The sequence below is a fragment of the Equus caballus genome, chromosome 20 (assembly GCF_041296265.1).
Source record: "Equus caballus isolate H_3958 breed thoroughbred chromosome 20, TB-T2T, whole genome shotgun sequence".
In the NCBI taxonomy this organism is placed as follows: domain Eukaryota; kingdom Metazoa; phylum Chordata; class Mammalia; order Perissodactyla; family Equidae; genus Equus; species Equus caballus.
Window position 1 is genome coordinate 9002699 of NC_091703.1, and position 14158 is coordinate 9016856.

Genomic DNA, 14158 nt, shown 5'->3' on the forward strand with positions numbered 1-14158 from the left:
GGGACTCAGACGTATTGCTTAATTTATACAATTAAAGAAATCAAGAAAGATCAGGAGGCTGAGGGCGGTCACCCCCATAAAAAGTCATGCTCTCTCCCTCAGCTGGGCCTAAGCCAGTTCTCAATCCTGGAACCCAGTAACTGAGGGGAAGCCAGGTTCCTATGATGAGGAGGCCTGAAACACCACCACAACTGCCATTCAGTAGTGAATACCCCATCCTTCCTCAAAGGGACCTGTGGACATTTACTCAGAGTATCCATGCATTGGGGAAAGGGGAACACCCAGCCCTTTGCAGGATTGTTGGACACAAGGTCTAAACTGGCATTATATCCAGGAACTAAAGTGCCAACACGGCCCCTGTTTAGAGTAGGAGTATATGGGAGCCAGGTAATAAGTGGAGGCCCAGCCCAGGCCCAGCTCACAGTGGGTCCTTTAGGTTGTGAGCCCTACCAGTGTCTGGTCCCTGAAAGTACAGTTGGAATGGACATACTTGAAAGAAACTTACACTGGTTCCTAATGAGAGTTATTAAGAGTATGAAAGGCTAAGTGGAAGCTTCTGAGACTGCCACCACCACTCCCTTCCCCAGTCAAGATAGTAAATTAAAAGCACTATCACATCCCAGGGCAATGGTAAGATGCGTGCCACATCTTAAAGGGGTGATGGTCTCTGTCAAATACCAACTTAATTTGCCGGCTGGCCCTCACAAAAACTACATGGATCATGGCAGATGACAGTGAAATACCCAAATGTAACCAGGTGGTAGCCTCAATGCCCCAGGGTCAAACGCAGCAGTTGATCAGTTTATCCTGCTGAACCTTCTCTTGCATGCTTTCCAGGAACAAGACTGACCAGAATCCTGGAGAAATTGAGGGTGGAAGCAGTGATTGACAGCAAACAGGCTAGAGGAAATTTTGGGGGGAGGGTATGATAGAATATTTCAAAATTAGATTGTGATTATTGCATGACCATAAATTTACTAAAAATCATTGAGTTGTACACTTATGATAGGTGAATTTTACAGTATGTAAATCATCCCTCAATAAAGGGAAGAGTATATAAAAAAGATATATTTATTAGTTGTAGTGATTCTTCATGTATTTAGGTACTGTAGTTTCTACCTATTTGTGAGATAATAGAAAATACATGTATTGGTCTCTGCTGCCAGTTCCGGGTGCAGAGCATCTGAAACCCTTGTAAATTCCCAAGTGCGAAGAGCACTAGGGGCATCTTTTGTTCTAATGAGGTGACTCTGGGTGGGCTCCTGGATGGCTCCTGGATGGGAGGTGGTCACTAGAAAGACCATGCCATGATTAGAAGCTTGGAGTTTTCAGCCCCACCTCCCATTCTCCAGAGTCGGGAGAGGAGCTGGAAATGGAGTTAATGATCAATCATCCCTACATGAGGAAACCACCATAAAAGTCCCAAAAGTGCGGGATTCAGGGAGCTTCTAGGTGAGTGAACACATCCAAGTACCGGGAGAGTGACGCACCCCAACACCACAGGGACAGAAGCTCCTGAGCTCAGGACCCTCTCAGACTTCACCCTGTGTATCTCTTCATCGGTTGTTCATCTGTATCCTTTAGTAAACCGTTAAGCTTAAGTGTTTCCTTGCATTCTGTGAGCTGCTCTAGCAAATTAATCAAACCCGAGGAGGATGTCATGGAAACTTCTGATTTGTAGCCTATCGGTCAGAAGCACAGGTGACAACCTGGACTTGTGATGGCATCTGAAGTGGAGTGAGGGCAGCCTCGTGGGACTGAGCCCTTAGCCTGTGGGATCTGATGCTATCTCCAGGTAGACAGTGTCAGAATTGAGTTAAATGATAGGACACCTAGCTAGTGTCGGAGGATTTGCTTGATGGGGGAAAACCACACACATCTGGTGTCAGAAGTGTTGTGAATATGGTAGTAGTGTGAGGGTAAAGGAGACACACAGGAGGGAGAGAACTGAGTTGTTCCTGAGCACCATTCTTCCGAAGCTCTCTGATTAGGCATGTTGAGTTCAACTGAATTGGAGGGATGTGTCAGTGGAGTAACTGCACTGTGAAATCTTGAAAATTCTCTCCTTGGAACATCATCTCTGACCTTGGACACATTTACCCTACGAATTCTCAACTGTATTAGAGTGTTGTTGAATTTTCACCATATTGTGCTCACTAGAATTTCTTAAAGAATATATTCTAATTGTTCTTCATGCACGCTTGGCCTTGCCAAATATAGGAAGAACTTTGTCTAATTTCACAATCATGAATTCATACTATTTCCCAAAGTCCTTTGTAAATATTTCAGACTGGATCTGCTACATTTGAATTATATATGTCACTCACTCATAACAAGGAGTTGTATTTATATAAGCAAATGTTACAATCTTTTAAAGATAGACCTAATATACAAAATATTTACATTTTTACATTAATATTAACACAGTCCTGTAATTGTTCTTAAAATAGTATGACTGTGAACTCAGTTTCTCACAATGGCTAGTATGGAGGAGTTGGGTCTTGAACCTAAATCTTATGATTGCATGTTGAGTGCTCTTTCTGCTGTGGTGTCCTATCTCCCATGCACTATAATTTAGAGAGAGGTGTGCTAAGTACCATTAGCAAGTCATAGGTGAAACAGAGGAGCTAGGTAGTACTTTCAGATAAAGATGAGGGCAACATTTAAATTAGGCCTTGAAGGATACAAACGTTTTAAATATGAGGAACTGGGTGGTGGAGGTGGAGAGGGCAGGAAGTTGAGTTTACTTAGGGCAGGGAAGGGCACTCTGGGAAAGGGAAACAGTATGAGCTGACGCACAGAAGTAGTCTGGGGCCAGAGCACATAAGGCAACGAACGCTGGGCTACCAGGTAAGAACTTGAAACCCTGTCCATAAACTATGACTAAATAAATGATGATGTATGTATATACACTCCATGAAATATTATACAGCCTTTAAAAATGAGAGTGGCATAGAGAGACTAGCAAGATGGAAAACATCAGCAACACTATGAGTCGACATAGCCTACTTGATTAAGATAATATGTGAAAGTGGTTTGTGAACTGTAAATAACAGTCTTTCAGAAGGCACAATGGGGAGTGAAAAGAGAGGAACCAGGAGCGCTTTAGAGAAGCGGGCTGCAGGAAGGATTTATTTTTAGGCTAGGGTAAGAATTCACTAAAGAGCTATAAACAAAAGGTGTGAGGGAGTCAAAATGATTGATGGAGCGAGTCCTCAAGAAGATATGCTGGGTCAGAATCAATGGAACAAGCGACTGGGGGAAAGAGAAGAAAGTGGATAAAAATACAGAAACCATGAGGCGGAGGGGACATTGTGCCTCCTTGTAATATCCTGTGGTGAGAGCCAAAGCTTTGCTGTGAGGGCAGAAGCTGTGGCTACTTCAAACCTCTGCCTCTCCCCTCGAGCCTCCTACTGCAAGAAGAGAGGCAAGCTCTCAGCTGAGAGCCCCAACTTCCCATGCCACAGCTCACAGTCAGCCTGAATATGCCCGTCTTGATGTCCTTTCTTCCAGTCTCCCAGGAGGACTGTTCCTGCTCCTGTGCTGTGCTGTGGGACCTCGTCCCTCTTTCCTCCTCTAGAACCTTGAATCGTCAATCCCTGCTTTCTCCTTTATCTTTGGTCCCTGCCCTGACCATTGGATCCTTCTCAGCATATATTTAACTACTTATTAAAGGCCTCCCCGAATGTTTCATAGTCACCTCACACTCATCGTATCTTTCCGCGCACACCAGCTGTCCCTCCTGTAGTCTCTGCTTCGGGAAGATGACCACCACCCGCCCACAACCCTGAAAGGCTCCCAGACTCCTCTCTTGTCACTCCCAGAGCTAACCAGTTACCAAAGTCTTTTCATTTTACCTTTAAAATAGCTTTGCATTCATAGCTTGCTCTTTATTTCCACTGCCACTATTTTTGTTTCTGGCCTTGGTTTTCCTTGCCTGGAGCACTGCAGCAGTATCTTAACTGGAACTTCTGATTCTAGAATCACCCACCATCAACCTACCCAGTATATCACTGTTAGAGTGATCTTTCTAAATGCACATCTGACCACATCACTCTACTTAAAATCCATCAGAGCTTCTCATAAGGATAAAGTTCAAATTTCTTAGCATGGCATATAATGCTATTCATGATCATCTTCATCTCCTGCCATATGAAGAACGTAGGTTTTAGACATTACTCATGGTGCAGGGAGTGTAACGAGGTATCTCAGGCCTCCAGGCTTTGAGTGTGCTGTTGCTTTCCTTGTCCATCTATCTGGGGAATACCTTGTCAGCTAAGAAGATCTGGCTGAACTGTCATCATTTCTGTAAAATCTTCCCTGAGGTTTTCTCACATAGCCCAGGGCTATTTCATGCTCCTAGAGCACCCTAGATAGACACTTATACACCATTCTAGAACAAAGGTTATCTATCTATCTCCCTCAATAGATTATGCAGTCCTTGGTGATCTTTGCCTGATTTTTCTTCGTATTCCTGGCATCCTACACAGATGCTATCATACAGTTTATTGAAAGTCACTAAATGTTTATTAAAAGATGGACTGGCCTAGACTCTACATCCTTGAGCCATGCACCAAAGGAGGCAAATTCATTCTGGGACAATCGGTAGGTGAAAGATCATAAATGTCTAATAACACACATGGTAAATGTAACTCTTATGCACACAGTCCTGTTTGCAGACAACCTGTGTTAATCCCTCCATCCCATCTGTTTCATCACGTTGGTGTGCAGAGTCCAGAGGCTGCATTAGCCATCTTTATCTTAATATTTTCCTCCTATCATATTTAATTTTCCCCAGAGGATCCCATGGAACTAATATTAGTGTCTCTTTTTAAAACTTGAATCACTTCCAAAGTCTTCAGTGCTTAACTTTCTGAAACAGAACACTGTTACAGCTGCAACTCACTATGTATTTCTCATGGTTTGTCTTAAATTGTATTGCAACTTTTTGAATTTAAGAAATTAACAAGTTTTGTTTCAAAATTCATGTAAAACCTGTCTTATAGAATTGCTCAACAAAAATAATAGCTTTGATTTATTCAGCACTTCCTTCAGGGCCAGATATATACTCTACATCTATTTTCCTCTTGTACTTACCTAAGTGCAAAACTAATTTCCGTGAGATCAAATAATTTCTTCCCTTCCACGCAAGCTGTATTTTGCTTCCATAGTTACACCTCCATCACGGTTCTGGGATTTATCAAAAGGATCATATGTACGTTATGTGCATTTATTTTTTTTGACACATCACAAAGCCAGCTGTCTCTGGTTCTCATATTTAAATTCAGAACTAATTCTCAACACTATGTTAAGGTGGAAATTAGAAGGGTTAGGTCTTAAAAAAAAAAACACTCCTCTCCTTTCATCTGGGCTTTAATTCCAAAGGATTTCAGAGTTAGTATCCTTTGAAATTTGGTGGGTGTTAGGAAAAGCCTGCCTTTCTGTAGAGAAAAAGGATATCTTGCAGACAGAAACAAAACGTAGACGTGCGATCCATAACAATTTTTACGTGTCACTGATACTGTGGGAGTGGTATTCCGTGAGAGTAAAAAGAGACACATATTTGGAAAAGAAGCCACTTTATTAATCTATTTATGTTAAAGTGGAATATGTTTGATTGTTCACAGGAAGAAATAAGAAGAAAAGTAATCACATTTTTTGGAATGTAAAATTTCACCATTTATACAGATTGTAGAGCATCATCAGTATGTATTGATCTGGGTGGCACAGTTAGTAGTGACTCTGCTCCTGGAGTGGTTGACAAAAATGATTAATGTTTAATCTTCAGTCCTGTTTAATCTGAATCATTTCTGTTTCGTTCTAAAATTTCTGGCATCTAAAAATGAAAGGAAAAAATGTTTCTTAAGTTTTCAGGAAAGACAAGTATTCAGTGACAGAAGAGCTGATTCTTGATTACATAAGGAATTCTTATTCCATAAACAGTTAATTCCTTTTTTTTTTAAGGATTGGCACCTGAGCTAACATCTGTTGCCAATCTTTTTGTTTCTTCTTCTTCTCCCCAAAGCCCCCCAGCACATAGTTGTATATTCTAGTTGCAGGTCCTTCTGGTTCTGCTATGTGGGACGCTGCCTCAGCATGGCTTGATGATCGGTGCCATGTCCGTGCCCAGGATCTGAATTGGCAAAGCCCTGGGCTGCCAAAGCAGAGTGCTCAAACTTAACTACTCGGCCACAGGGCCCACCCCCATAAACAGCTAATTCTTTTTTTTTTTTTTAAAGATTTTTTTTTTAAATTTTATTCCTTTTTCTCCCCAAAGCCCCCTGGTACATAGTTGTATATTCTTCGTTGTGGGTCCTTCTAGCTGTGGCATGTGGGATGCTGCCTCAGCGTGGTTTGATGAGCAGTGCCATGTCCGCGCCCAGGATTCGAACCAACGAAACACTGGGCCGCCTGCAGCGGAGCATGCAAACTTAACCACTCGGCCACGGGGCCAGCCCCTAATTCTTGATTACATATGAAAAAGGGGTTCAAGGAAAACCTATGGATAGATGAACTTAGATAATACCAATACTGTATTTTAATCAATATTTTTGTTTCAACCTTTTTCACACCAAGGAGTATGACAAGGAATAAGGCTGGTTGAGTTTTGTCTTCCTTGGTTCGGTTGCCAGCTGGCAGAATGAAGAAGGAATAGGAGCAAGAATCTGAATAATTCATGAAGTGACTCACCAGCACAGTATAACTAAGAATTGATAGTATTAAGGTGTCCTCATAATTCAACTATTAGAACAGCTGGATCTCAGTGGAGCATATGGAGACATGCCCTTTGATTGTATCTGTCTTCACAAAGCTAGATCACAAATAGGCCACAGTATTCATGAATACACCCCTATGGCCAGCAAGGGTAGCATTGGTTCTGGGTCCCAAGTCTGTCTAATATTGACTCCCATTTAGTACCTATTATAGGATAGGTGCTTGGGGATACCAAAATGAATATGAGACAATCCTGCACTAAAAGAGTTGTAGTTAAATCAAGGGACATGTAAGCAGAGAATTGTGATGAAATGTTACAGGTGCTGTTACACCAAAGGGTACAGGATGGGCACACGGGAGGAAGCAAGTCAGTTCCATCCGGGAGACAGGGCAGGAAAGGTTTCATAGAGGGGATGCAGCTTGAGCTGGCAGATGTGTGAGGTGGGAACTGAAGTAAGGGGAGAAAAGGAGTTGGGAGAGAGCATTCCAGGTAGGGGAAGCTGCATGGGCAGTAACAGGAAGGCATAAAAATAACATAGCATGTTTAGAAAATAGCAAGTGGTTAGATATGGTTGGTGTGTACAAGGAGGAGGAAGCAATGAATGAGAAGATTGGACCTACCACGGTCATGGACTTGGGATGATTTTCTAATCTTCTTAGTCTACAGGAAAGAGAAAACAATGTAAAAAAAAAAAAAAAACAGGTGGGTGTGAGGACTAACATAGTGAACAAACATGCCACTATTTAATATAGTTTCCTTTCCTTTCAAGGAGAAATTGTCATTTAGGATAGAACAATGAGACCCTAAAAGATTAAGATAAAGCTTTTTAGCATGTAATATATAGATTATTCTCACTAAAAAATAAATAAAAATATTGGGCCACAGTCTCATTACATTTTAACCTTCTTCTAGATTTACTGCTTAAGATAAGATTCTGGCTGTGACTTGAAAACCTCATGAATTTCCTTGGAAATGATGAAGAACTAGAGGCAAAAATAAGACATCTGAGACTATTAAAGTGCTCACTTTTATCTTCCTATTTCCCACTCTTTCTACTCCTGAAGACAATTGGCAAAAGCAGAACCATGATTCTGAGATGGGGCAGAGGTAGTCTGAAGTGTGGTCACACGCTCAATTTACTGAGGTCAATCGGTCAACGGGAGGCTTCCCGGATGGTCGTGGCTGACGGCTGATGTAAGGCTTAAGTTTCTAAGCAGCAGCCTTATCAGCTGGAAAGGGCCTTGAGATCCCTTCTGTTTCACTTCAACTCCTTGCTTCAAGGCCAGTCTAAATCTATACAAATGGGCCTCAAATCAATTGTGAAAATAGGCCGAGTATAAGTAGACAAATATCTGAACTAGTGAAACCTTTAAGTTTATATGCAAATTTTCTTATTTTAAAATAATTCTGGAGAAAAATATTCCACAGTTTCAGCAACTCAGAAAAGATTCATATTCAGTTTAAATTAGCAATTACGGAGCATCTGTAATATAACAGACATGAGATCTATTCCTTCATATCAGGGAAAAAATTGTAGTTAACCTATCATTTTGCAAATATTAGTATAATCTGCTAAGGGGTTTTGATTTTCAAAATATAGTTGTATTTGCAAATGGTATGCTGAACCAACATGACCCATGACATAATCAAAATGCAACTTTAATGTCTGCCTCTTGCTTCTAGCCTTTTTTCACTTGGGGAAGCTCTTCCTTTGCCAGTAGCTGAATAGGCAGCAGCCCAATGATTTTTGCTCACTCTAAGGTAATGGTCAGTCTTGACTGTGAGGCATGAACACAGTCTCAATTCAGTTATCAGAATATGCAGTCTTAAATATTAATCAATCCTTTAATCTTCACTCAAAAATAAGACTTCTCCTCTCCCTCTCGCAGCTAAGGCTTTAGTTGGTGGACCCACCTGCCCTTGGAGGTCAGTTTCTGCATCTTCGCTCACTACCTCCATTTGCAGCAGGAGGGAGAAGTAAGGAAACAGCACATTTCTTACGTGGCTGGGTGGCTCCGGAGTCTCTGGGTTTGGCAAATGGCTAAGGCTGATTTTTTCTCTTTGGAGCTTGCCATTGCTGAGGACCTGGGTCCTACAGTTCCCTTGACTCAGGCTGATGCATCTCTCTTCTGATGGTCACTGCTTGATCAGCACCTAAGAATCTAATGTTCCCCTCCAGCTTCTTGCCACTGGTATCCTTTCAGGAAGCCTTGGGTAGACCCCAAGATAACTTGACTCTTACCTGCATAGTTCTTAAGGAACTATTGCATACATTCTTTGTCCTGATGACAAGCTCAGAAAGAACAAGCCACCCCAACTGCCCCTCTGTCATGCTGCCACAGCTTGCTTTAGTTTTTCAGGCATGAATGAGTCATTCATCCTCTATGTTTCCCAACTTTCATGAAACTATTTCAAAGCTCTCTCTCTAGCTGATCTCCTAGAAACCCCTCCCAAGGCTTAGGTAAAAGAGGTAGAATTACTTGGGGCTGATGGGGGCTCACGACATGACAGAGTCAAAGAAATCTCTTCTCCAATATTCCCCACTCTCTACACTTTTTACATATTGGATCTGGCCAAGGGATATGAGTCATGACACAGGTTCTTCAAAATTTCCTTCAGAAACTGCACATGGGGAAAACTCACTCTTGTTTTGGGAAATGGTAAAAGTTTTCTTAGCATCTCAGGAATTAGGCCAGGAAGAGTCCCATTTTAACATCCTACTATGGTCTTAATTAATTCCATAGGGTTTGGGCATATACCCTGTAGCATCAAATACTGAGAGTCTTCTAAAGTAACGGATTATAAGATTTAACATTAGTGTAAGAAAATCTGGTCTGCTATATATATATTGATAGCAGGGTAAGCTGTTTTATTGTAGACAAAATATTAACTCATAATCTCTATAGCGTCTTCCTTAGAAGTGATTGCAAGTTCCAAGAGGGCAGGGAACATGGCTCTCCAATTCAGGTCCTACAAAAAACATTTTTATCAAGCAACTATTTCATACTAGGCAAAACAGCAAACACTTTCACATAATTTATCTTGTTTATCTTAAATTGAGATAAGGAAAAAGTTTTTTTAAAATGTATTATTATTATACATATATTCTACAGTTAAAGACATTATTATTAAGAAAAAGAAAAACTTACCTTGGTTTTCTGGCTTTCTCTCTGGGCCTCCTAACTAAATCTTCCAAATGTTTATTTCTCTCTTCTAAACTGAAAGAAGAAACAATTGAATTTTATGACTGAAATTGACTTTTCTAAACTAATTTTTTGTTATATTTATTGGAGGATTTGAGTAGATATATTCAAATGGTGGTCTAGCTCTCTGTACATTGTCCCTCCATCTCACTATATGGGAATTTGGGATTCTTTCCTAGCAACTCAAATCATTTGATCAATTTTTCCCTTCATAGGTTCCAGTGGTGAAGAAGGAAAGCAGATAGCAGTAAAGCTATAAAGTGACATGTAGATGTTCTTCTAATCATTTACACGGTGGGTCGAGAACTGACCACTGTGTATGAGTTAACCCAACATGATCCTGGAGGCGACATGTGAAATACAAAACCCCTGAGCTGTGGACTGCTTTAACATGGGGAAATGTGTAGGAGTGTTACAGGAAGGATCACAGCATGCAGGTGGCCTGCTAGAGATTTACTTGTGTTATGTTTTTATGGCTTTTAGCAAGAGAAATACCAATGGTTCCCCTTGTTGCCCCTAGGAGGGCAAATTCCATTAAGATAGTCTCCTCCTAAACTTACTTTCCCATCCAGCAAGGGTGTAATAGTTTCCTGTGACTGCTGTAACAAATTCCCACAAATTTGGTGGCTTTAAACAACATGCATTTATTCTCTCACAGTTCCTGAGGTCAGGAGTCCAAAATCAGTTTCACTGGGCTGAAATGAAGGTGTTAGTTGGGAAGCGCTCCCTCCAGAGGCTCTAGAGGAGAATTCTTTGCCTTCCTTTTCCATCTTCTGGATGCTGTCCTTATTTCTTGGCTCATGGTCCTGCATTGGTTTGCCCTTTCTCCCCTGCTTCCATGGTCACATTGCCTTCCGATGTCATCACATTTCTCTCTGCCTCCCTCTTATGACAATTGTGATTGCCTTTGAGACCCACTGGGACAATCCAAGACAACCTCTCTATCTCAAAATCCTTAATCACATCAGAAAGTCTCTTTTGCCATATAAGGGAACACTCACAGGTTCCAGGCATTAGGATTTGGATATCTCTGGGGGCCATTATTCAGCCTACTATAAAGGGTAAACAGACACTTAGAGGGCAGGAAATTCTACTGCAGGGATCACAGCCTCAAATGCCTGTGGGAGAGTCAGGCAAGTATGCGGAATGAGTAAAGCCAGCTAAGTGGGGATTCGAACAAAGCCAAGAGAATATACCCTATTCCTCACCTAAAGGAAGAAGTTGCTATTCACCTCTTGCCAAGTGCTGCCATGTGGGAATGTTGCAGCAATGTCGTCAGATCTTAAAGAGGAGATAGAAATCTAAACCTTTGCAGGAAATTGTCCTTTTTAAATTTTGGCAATAACTTAAAAATATTTTAAACATTATAGGGACCAAACAAAACACATCTGTCTCAGGATTTGACTTGTGGACTGTCATTTTGAAACCTCTGCCTCATTGTCCAGAGGTATCAGGTTTCTGTTTTCAGAGGGTAGAGAGGAGAAGCTGTCCAACCCAGGAGAAGAGATGACAACATTAAATAGGTCCTCCATACACCAAAAGCCTTAGTCTATCATGCTTTATTTTCAGAGAAATGGCATGGAATAAGTCTTCTGTATTTCTAGAGTTGAAAAGAAAGGCCCCAACTCTTGGGGGAGAAGGATCCCCAAGAAAAGAAAGTAAAGGAATTTTCCAAGTGTGCAAAAAAGCACCAATGGAATGTTTTTATACACTTACTCCTGTGTATAGAGCTGAAGGCAAAAAGCTACAGCCTAAGACCAAGTAAATAGAGTCCCTGGTTTACCATGGAGGAAGTGATGTCCTCCCTCAGAGGGCCCTGGCTGCCCATGCAGAGAGCTAGGCAAGCAAAGCAGCACCATTGAGTGGATGATGGTGCTAACTGGACCATGCCAACAAGGGCCGTGATCTTCCCACTTGGGAGTGGAAATTGGACTTACCCCCGTGGAGTCTATTTTGGCACTCAGGTTTGTTTTTGTTTTTTAAACATCTTTATTAAGGTATAGTTGACATGCAATAAACTGCACATATTTAAAGAGTAAAATTTGATGTTTTGACAAACGTATATACCCAGGAAACAATCATCACAATTAAGGTAGGGAACATATTCATCACCCTCAAAATTTTCCTCATGTACCTTTGTACTCCCTCCCTCCCATCCCTCCTCGTTCCCTCATCCCCAGACAACCACTCATCTGCTTTCTCTCACTATGGACTAGTTCATGTTATCTAGAATTTTATACAATGGAATCTTACCCTCAGCCTAATTATTTTAAGATTCATCCATGTTGTTTCACGTACCAAGAGTTCATTCACTATTTTATTTATTTATTTATTTATTTAAAAGATTCTATTTTTCCTTTTTCTCCCAAAGCCCCCCAGTTCATAGTTGTGCATTTTCAGTTGTGGGTCCTTCTATTGTGGCATGTGGGATGCCGCCTCAGCATGGCCTGATGAGCGGTGCCATGTCTGCGCCCAGGATTCAAACCAGTGAAACCCTGGGCCACAGAAGCAGAGCTCGAGAACTTAACCACTCCGCCATGGGGCAGGCCCTCATTCACTAATTTTTATTGCTGAGTAGTATTCCACTGTGCGGCTAGGCTACAAATTGTTTAAATTTCACCATTTCAGGGACATTTAGGTTGTTTCCAGTTTTGGTCCATTACAAATAAAGCTGCTATGAACATTGATCTTTTTGTAATGTACATGGTTTTTGTAAATACATGGTTTCTTTTCTCGTGAATCAATACATAGGAGTAGAATGGCTGAATCATATATGGTGGTGTGTGTTTTAACTTTTTAAGAAGCTGCCAAACTGTTTTCCAAAGTGGTTGTGCCATATTCCATTCCGACCAGGAGGCTATGAGCATATCAGTTGCTCCACATCCTCGCCAGGACTTGGTATGGTCAGTCTCTTAGACATTCTAATAGATTTGCAGTGATATTCACTGTGGTTTTAATTTGCCTCCTAATTATGTTGAGTATCTCTTTTTTTTTAGAGATTGGCACCTGAGCTAACATCTGTTGCCAATCTTTTTTTTCTTCTTTCTTTCTTCTTTTTCTCCCCAAAGCCCTCCAGTACATAGTTGTATATTCTAGTTGTAAGTGCCTCTGGGTGTGGCATGTGGGACGCTGCCTCAGCTTGGCCTGATGAGCGGTGCCAGGTCCACGCCCAGGATCCCAACAGGCAAAACCCTGGGCTGCTGAAGCAGAGCGCGCAAATTTAACCACTCAGCCACTGGGGCCAGCCCCCTAAGTATCTCTTTATGTACTTGCTTGTCATTCATATATCTTCTTGGTGAAATGTCTGTTCAAATCTTTGCCCATTTTAAATGGGTTGTTTTCTTACTATTGAGTTTTGAGAGTTTGTTATATAGTCTGGATAAAACTTCTTTATCAGATATATGACTTGCAAACATGTTCTTTCAGACTGTGGCTTGTTTCTTCATTCTCTTAATATCTTTTGAAGAGCAGGAGTTAAATTTGTTTTTTAATTTCAGTTTTATTGAGATATAATTAACATACAGCACTGACAAACAGCAGTATAAGTTTAAGGTGTAGAGCATAATGACTTGACTTACATATATTGCAAAATGATCACCACAATAAGTTTAGTTAACATCCATTATCTCATATCTAGACAAGGAAAAAAAAAGAGAAAAAAGTATTTTTTTCCTTGTGATGAGAACTTTTAGGATCTACTCTCTTAGCAACTTTCAAATATACCATACAGCATTGTTAACTATAGTCACTATGCTGTCCATTACATCCTCAGTACTTATAACAGGAAGTTTATACCTTTTGATCACCTTCATCTAATTCCCTCACTCACTACCACCCATCTCTAGTAACCACAAATCTGATCTCTTTTTCTATGAGCTTGGGTTTTGTTTTGTTTTTTTAGATTCCACATATAAGTGAGATCATACAGTATTTGTCTTTCTCTGTGTGACTTACCTCACTTAGCATAATGCCCTCAACGTCCATCTACGTTGTCCCACATGGCAAGATTTCCTTCTTTTTTTAATCACTGAATAGTATTCCATTGTACATATATATGTACCACATTGTATATATATATACCACAACTTCTTTATCCATTCATCTGTTGATGGGCACTTAGGTTGTTTCCATAGCTTGGCTATTGCAAATAATGCTGCAATGAACATGGGGCTGCAGATATCTTTTTGACCCAATGATTTCATTTTCTTTGGCTATATACCCAGAGGTAGAATTGCTGGAT

General features: G+C 40.9%; 1 protein-coding gene and 1 long non-coding RNA gene across 18 annotated transcripts in view; one reads left to right on the forward strand and one right to left on the reverse strand.

Moving 5' to 3' along the window:
- LOC111769257 (uncharacterized) overlaps positions 1–14158 on the forward strand; it is a 39493-nt gene that overhangs the window by 5998 nt on the left and 19337 nt on the right. The window lies entirely within an intron of this gene.
- Positions 5563–14158, reverse strand: part of CAGE1 (cancer antigen 1) — a 45633-nt gene continuing 37037 nt past the window's right edge. For all 16 annotated transcript variants that reach the window (XM_070244919.1, XM_023624419.2, XM_070244917.1 and 13 more), the window contains 3 exons: positions 9865–9933; positions 7336–7375; positions 5563–5836 (listed from right to left, as the gene is read on the reverse strand). In XM_070244919.1, coding sequence (XP_070101020.1) covers positions 5795–5836; positions 7336–7375; positions 9865–9933 — 151 coding nt within the window. In that variant the 3' untranslated portion in view covers positions 5563–5794. The remainder of the gene's footprint in view (positions 5837–7335; positions 7376–9864; positions 9934–14158) is intronic.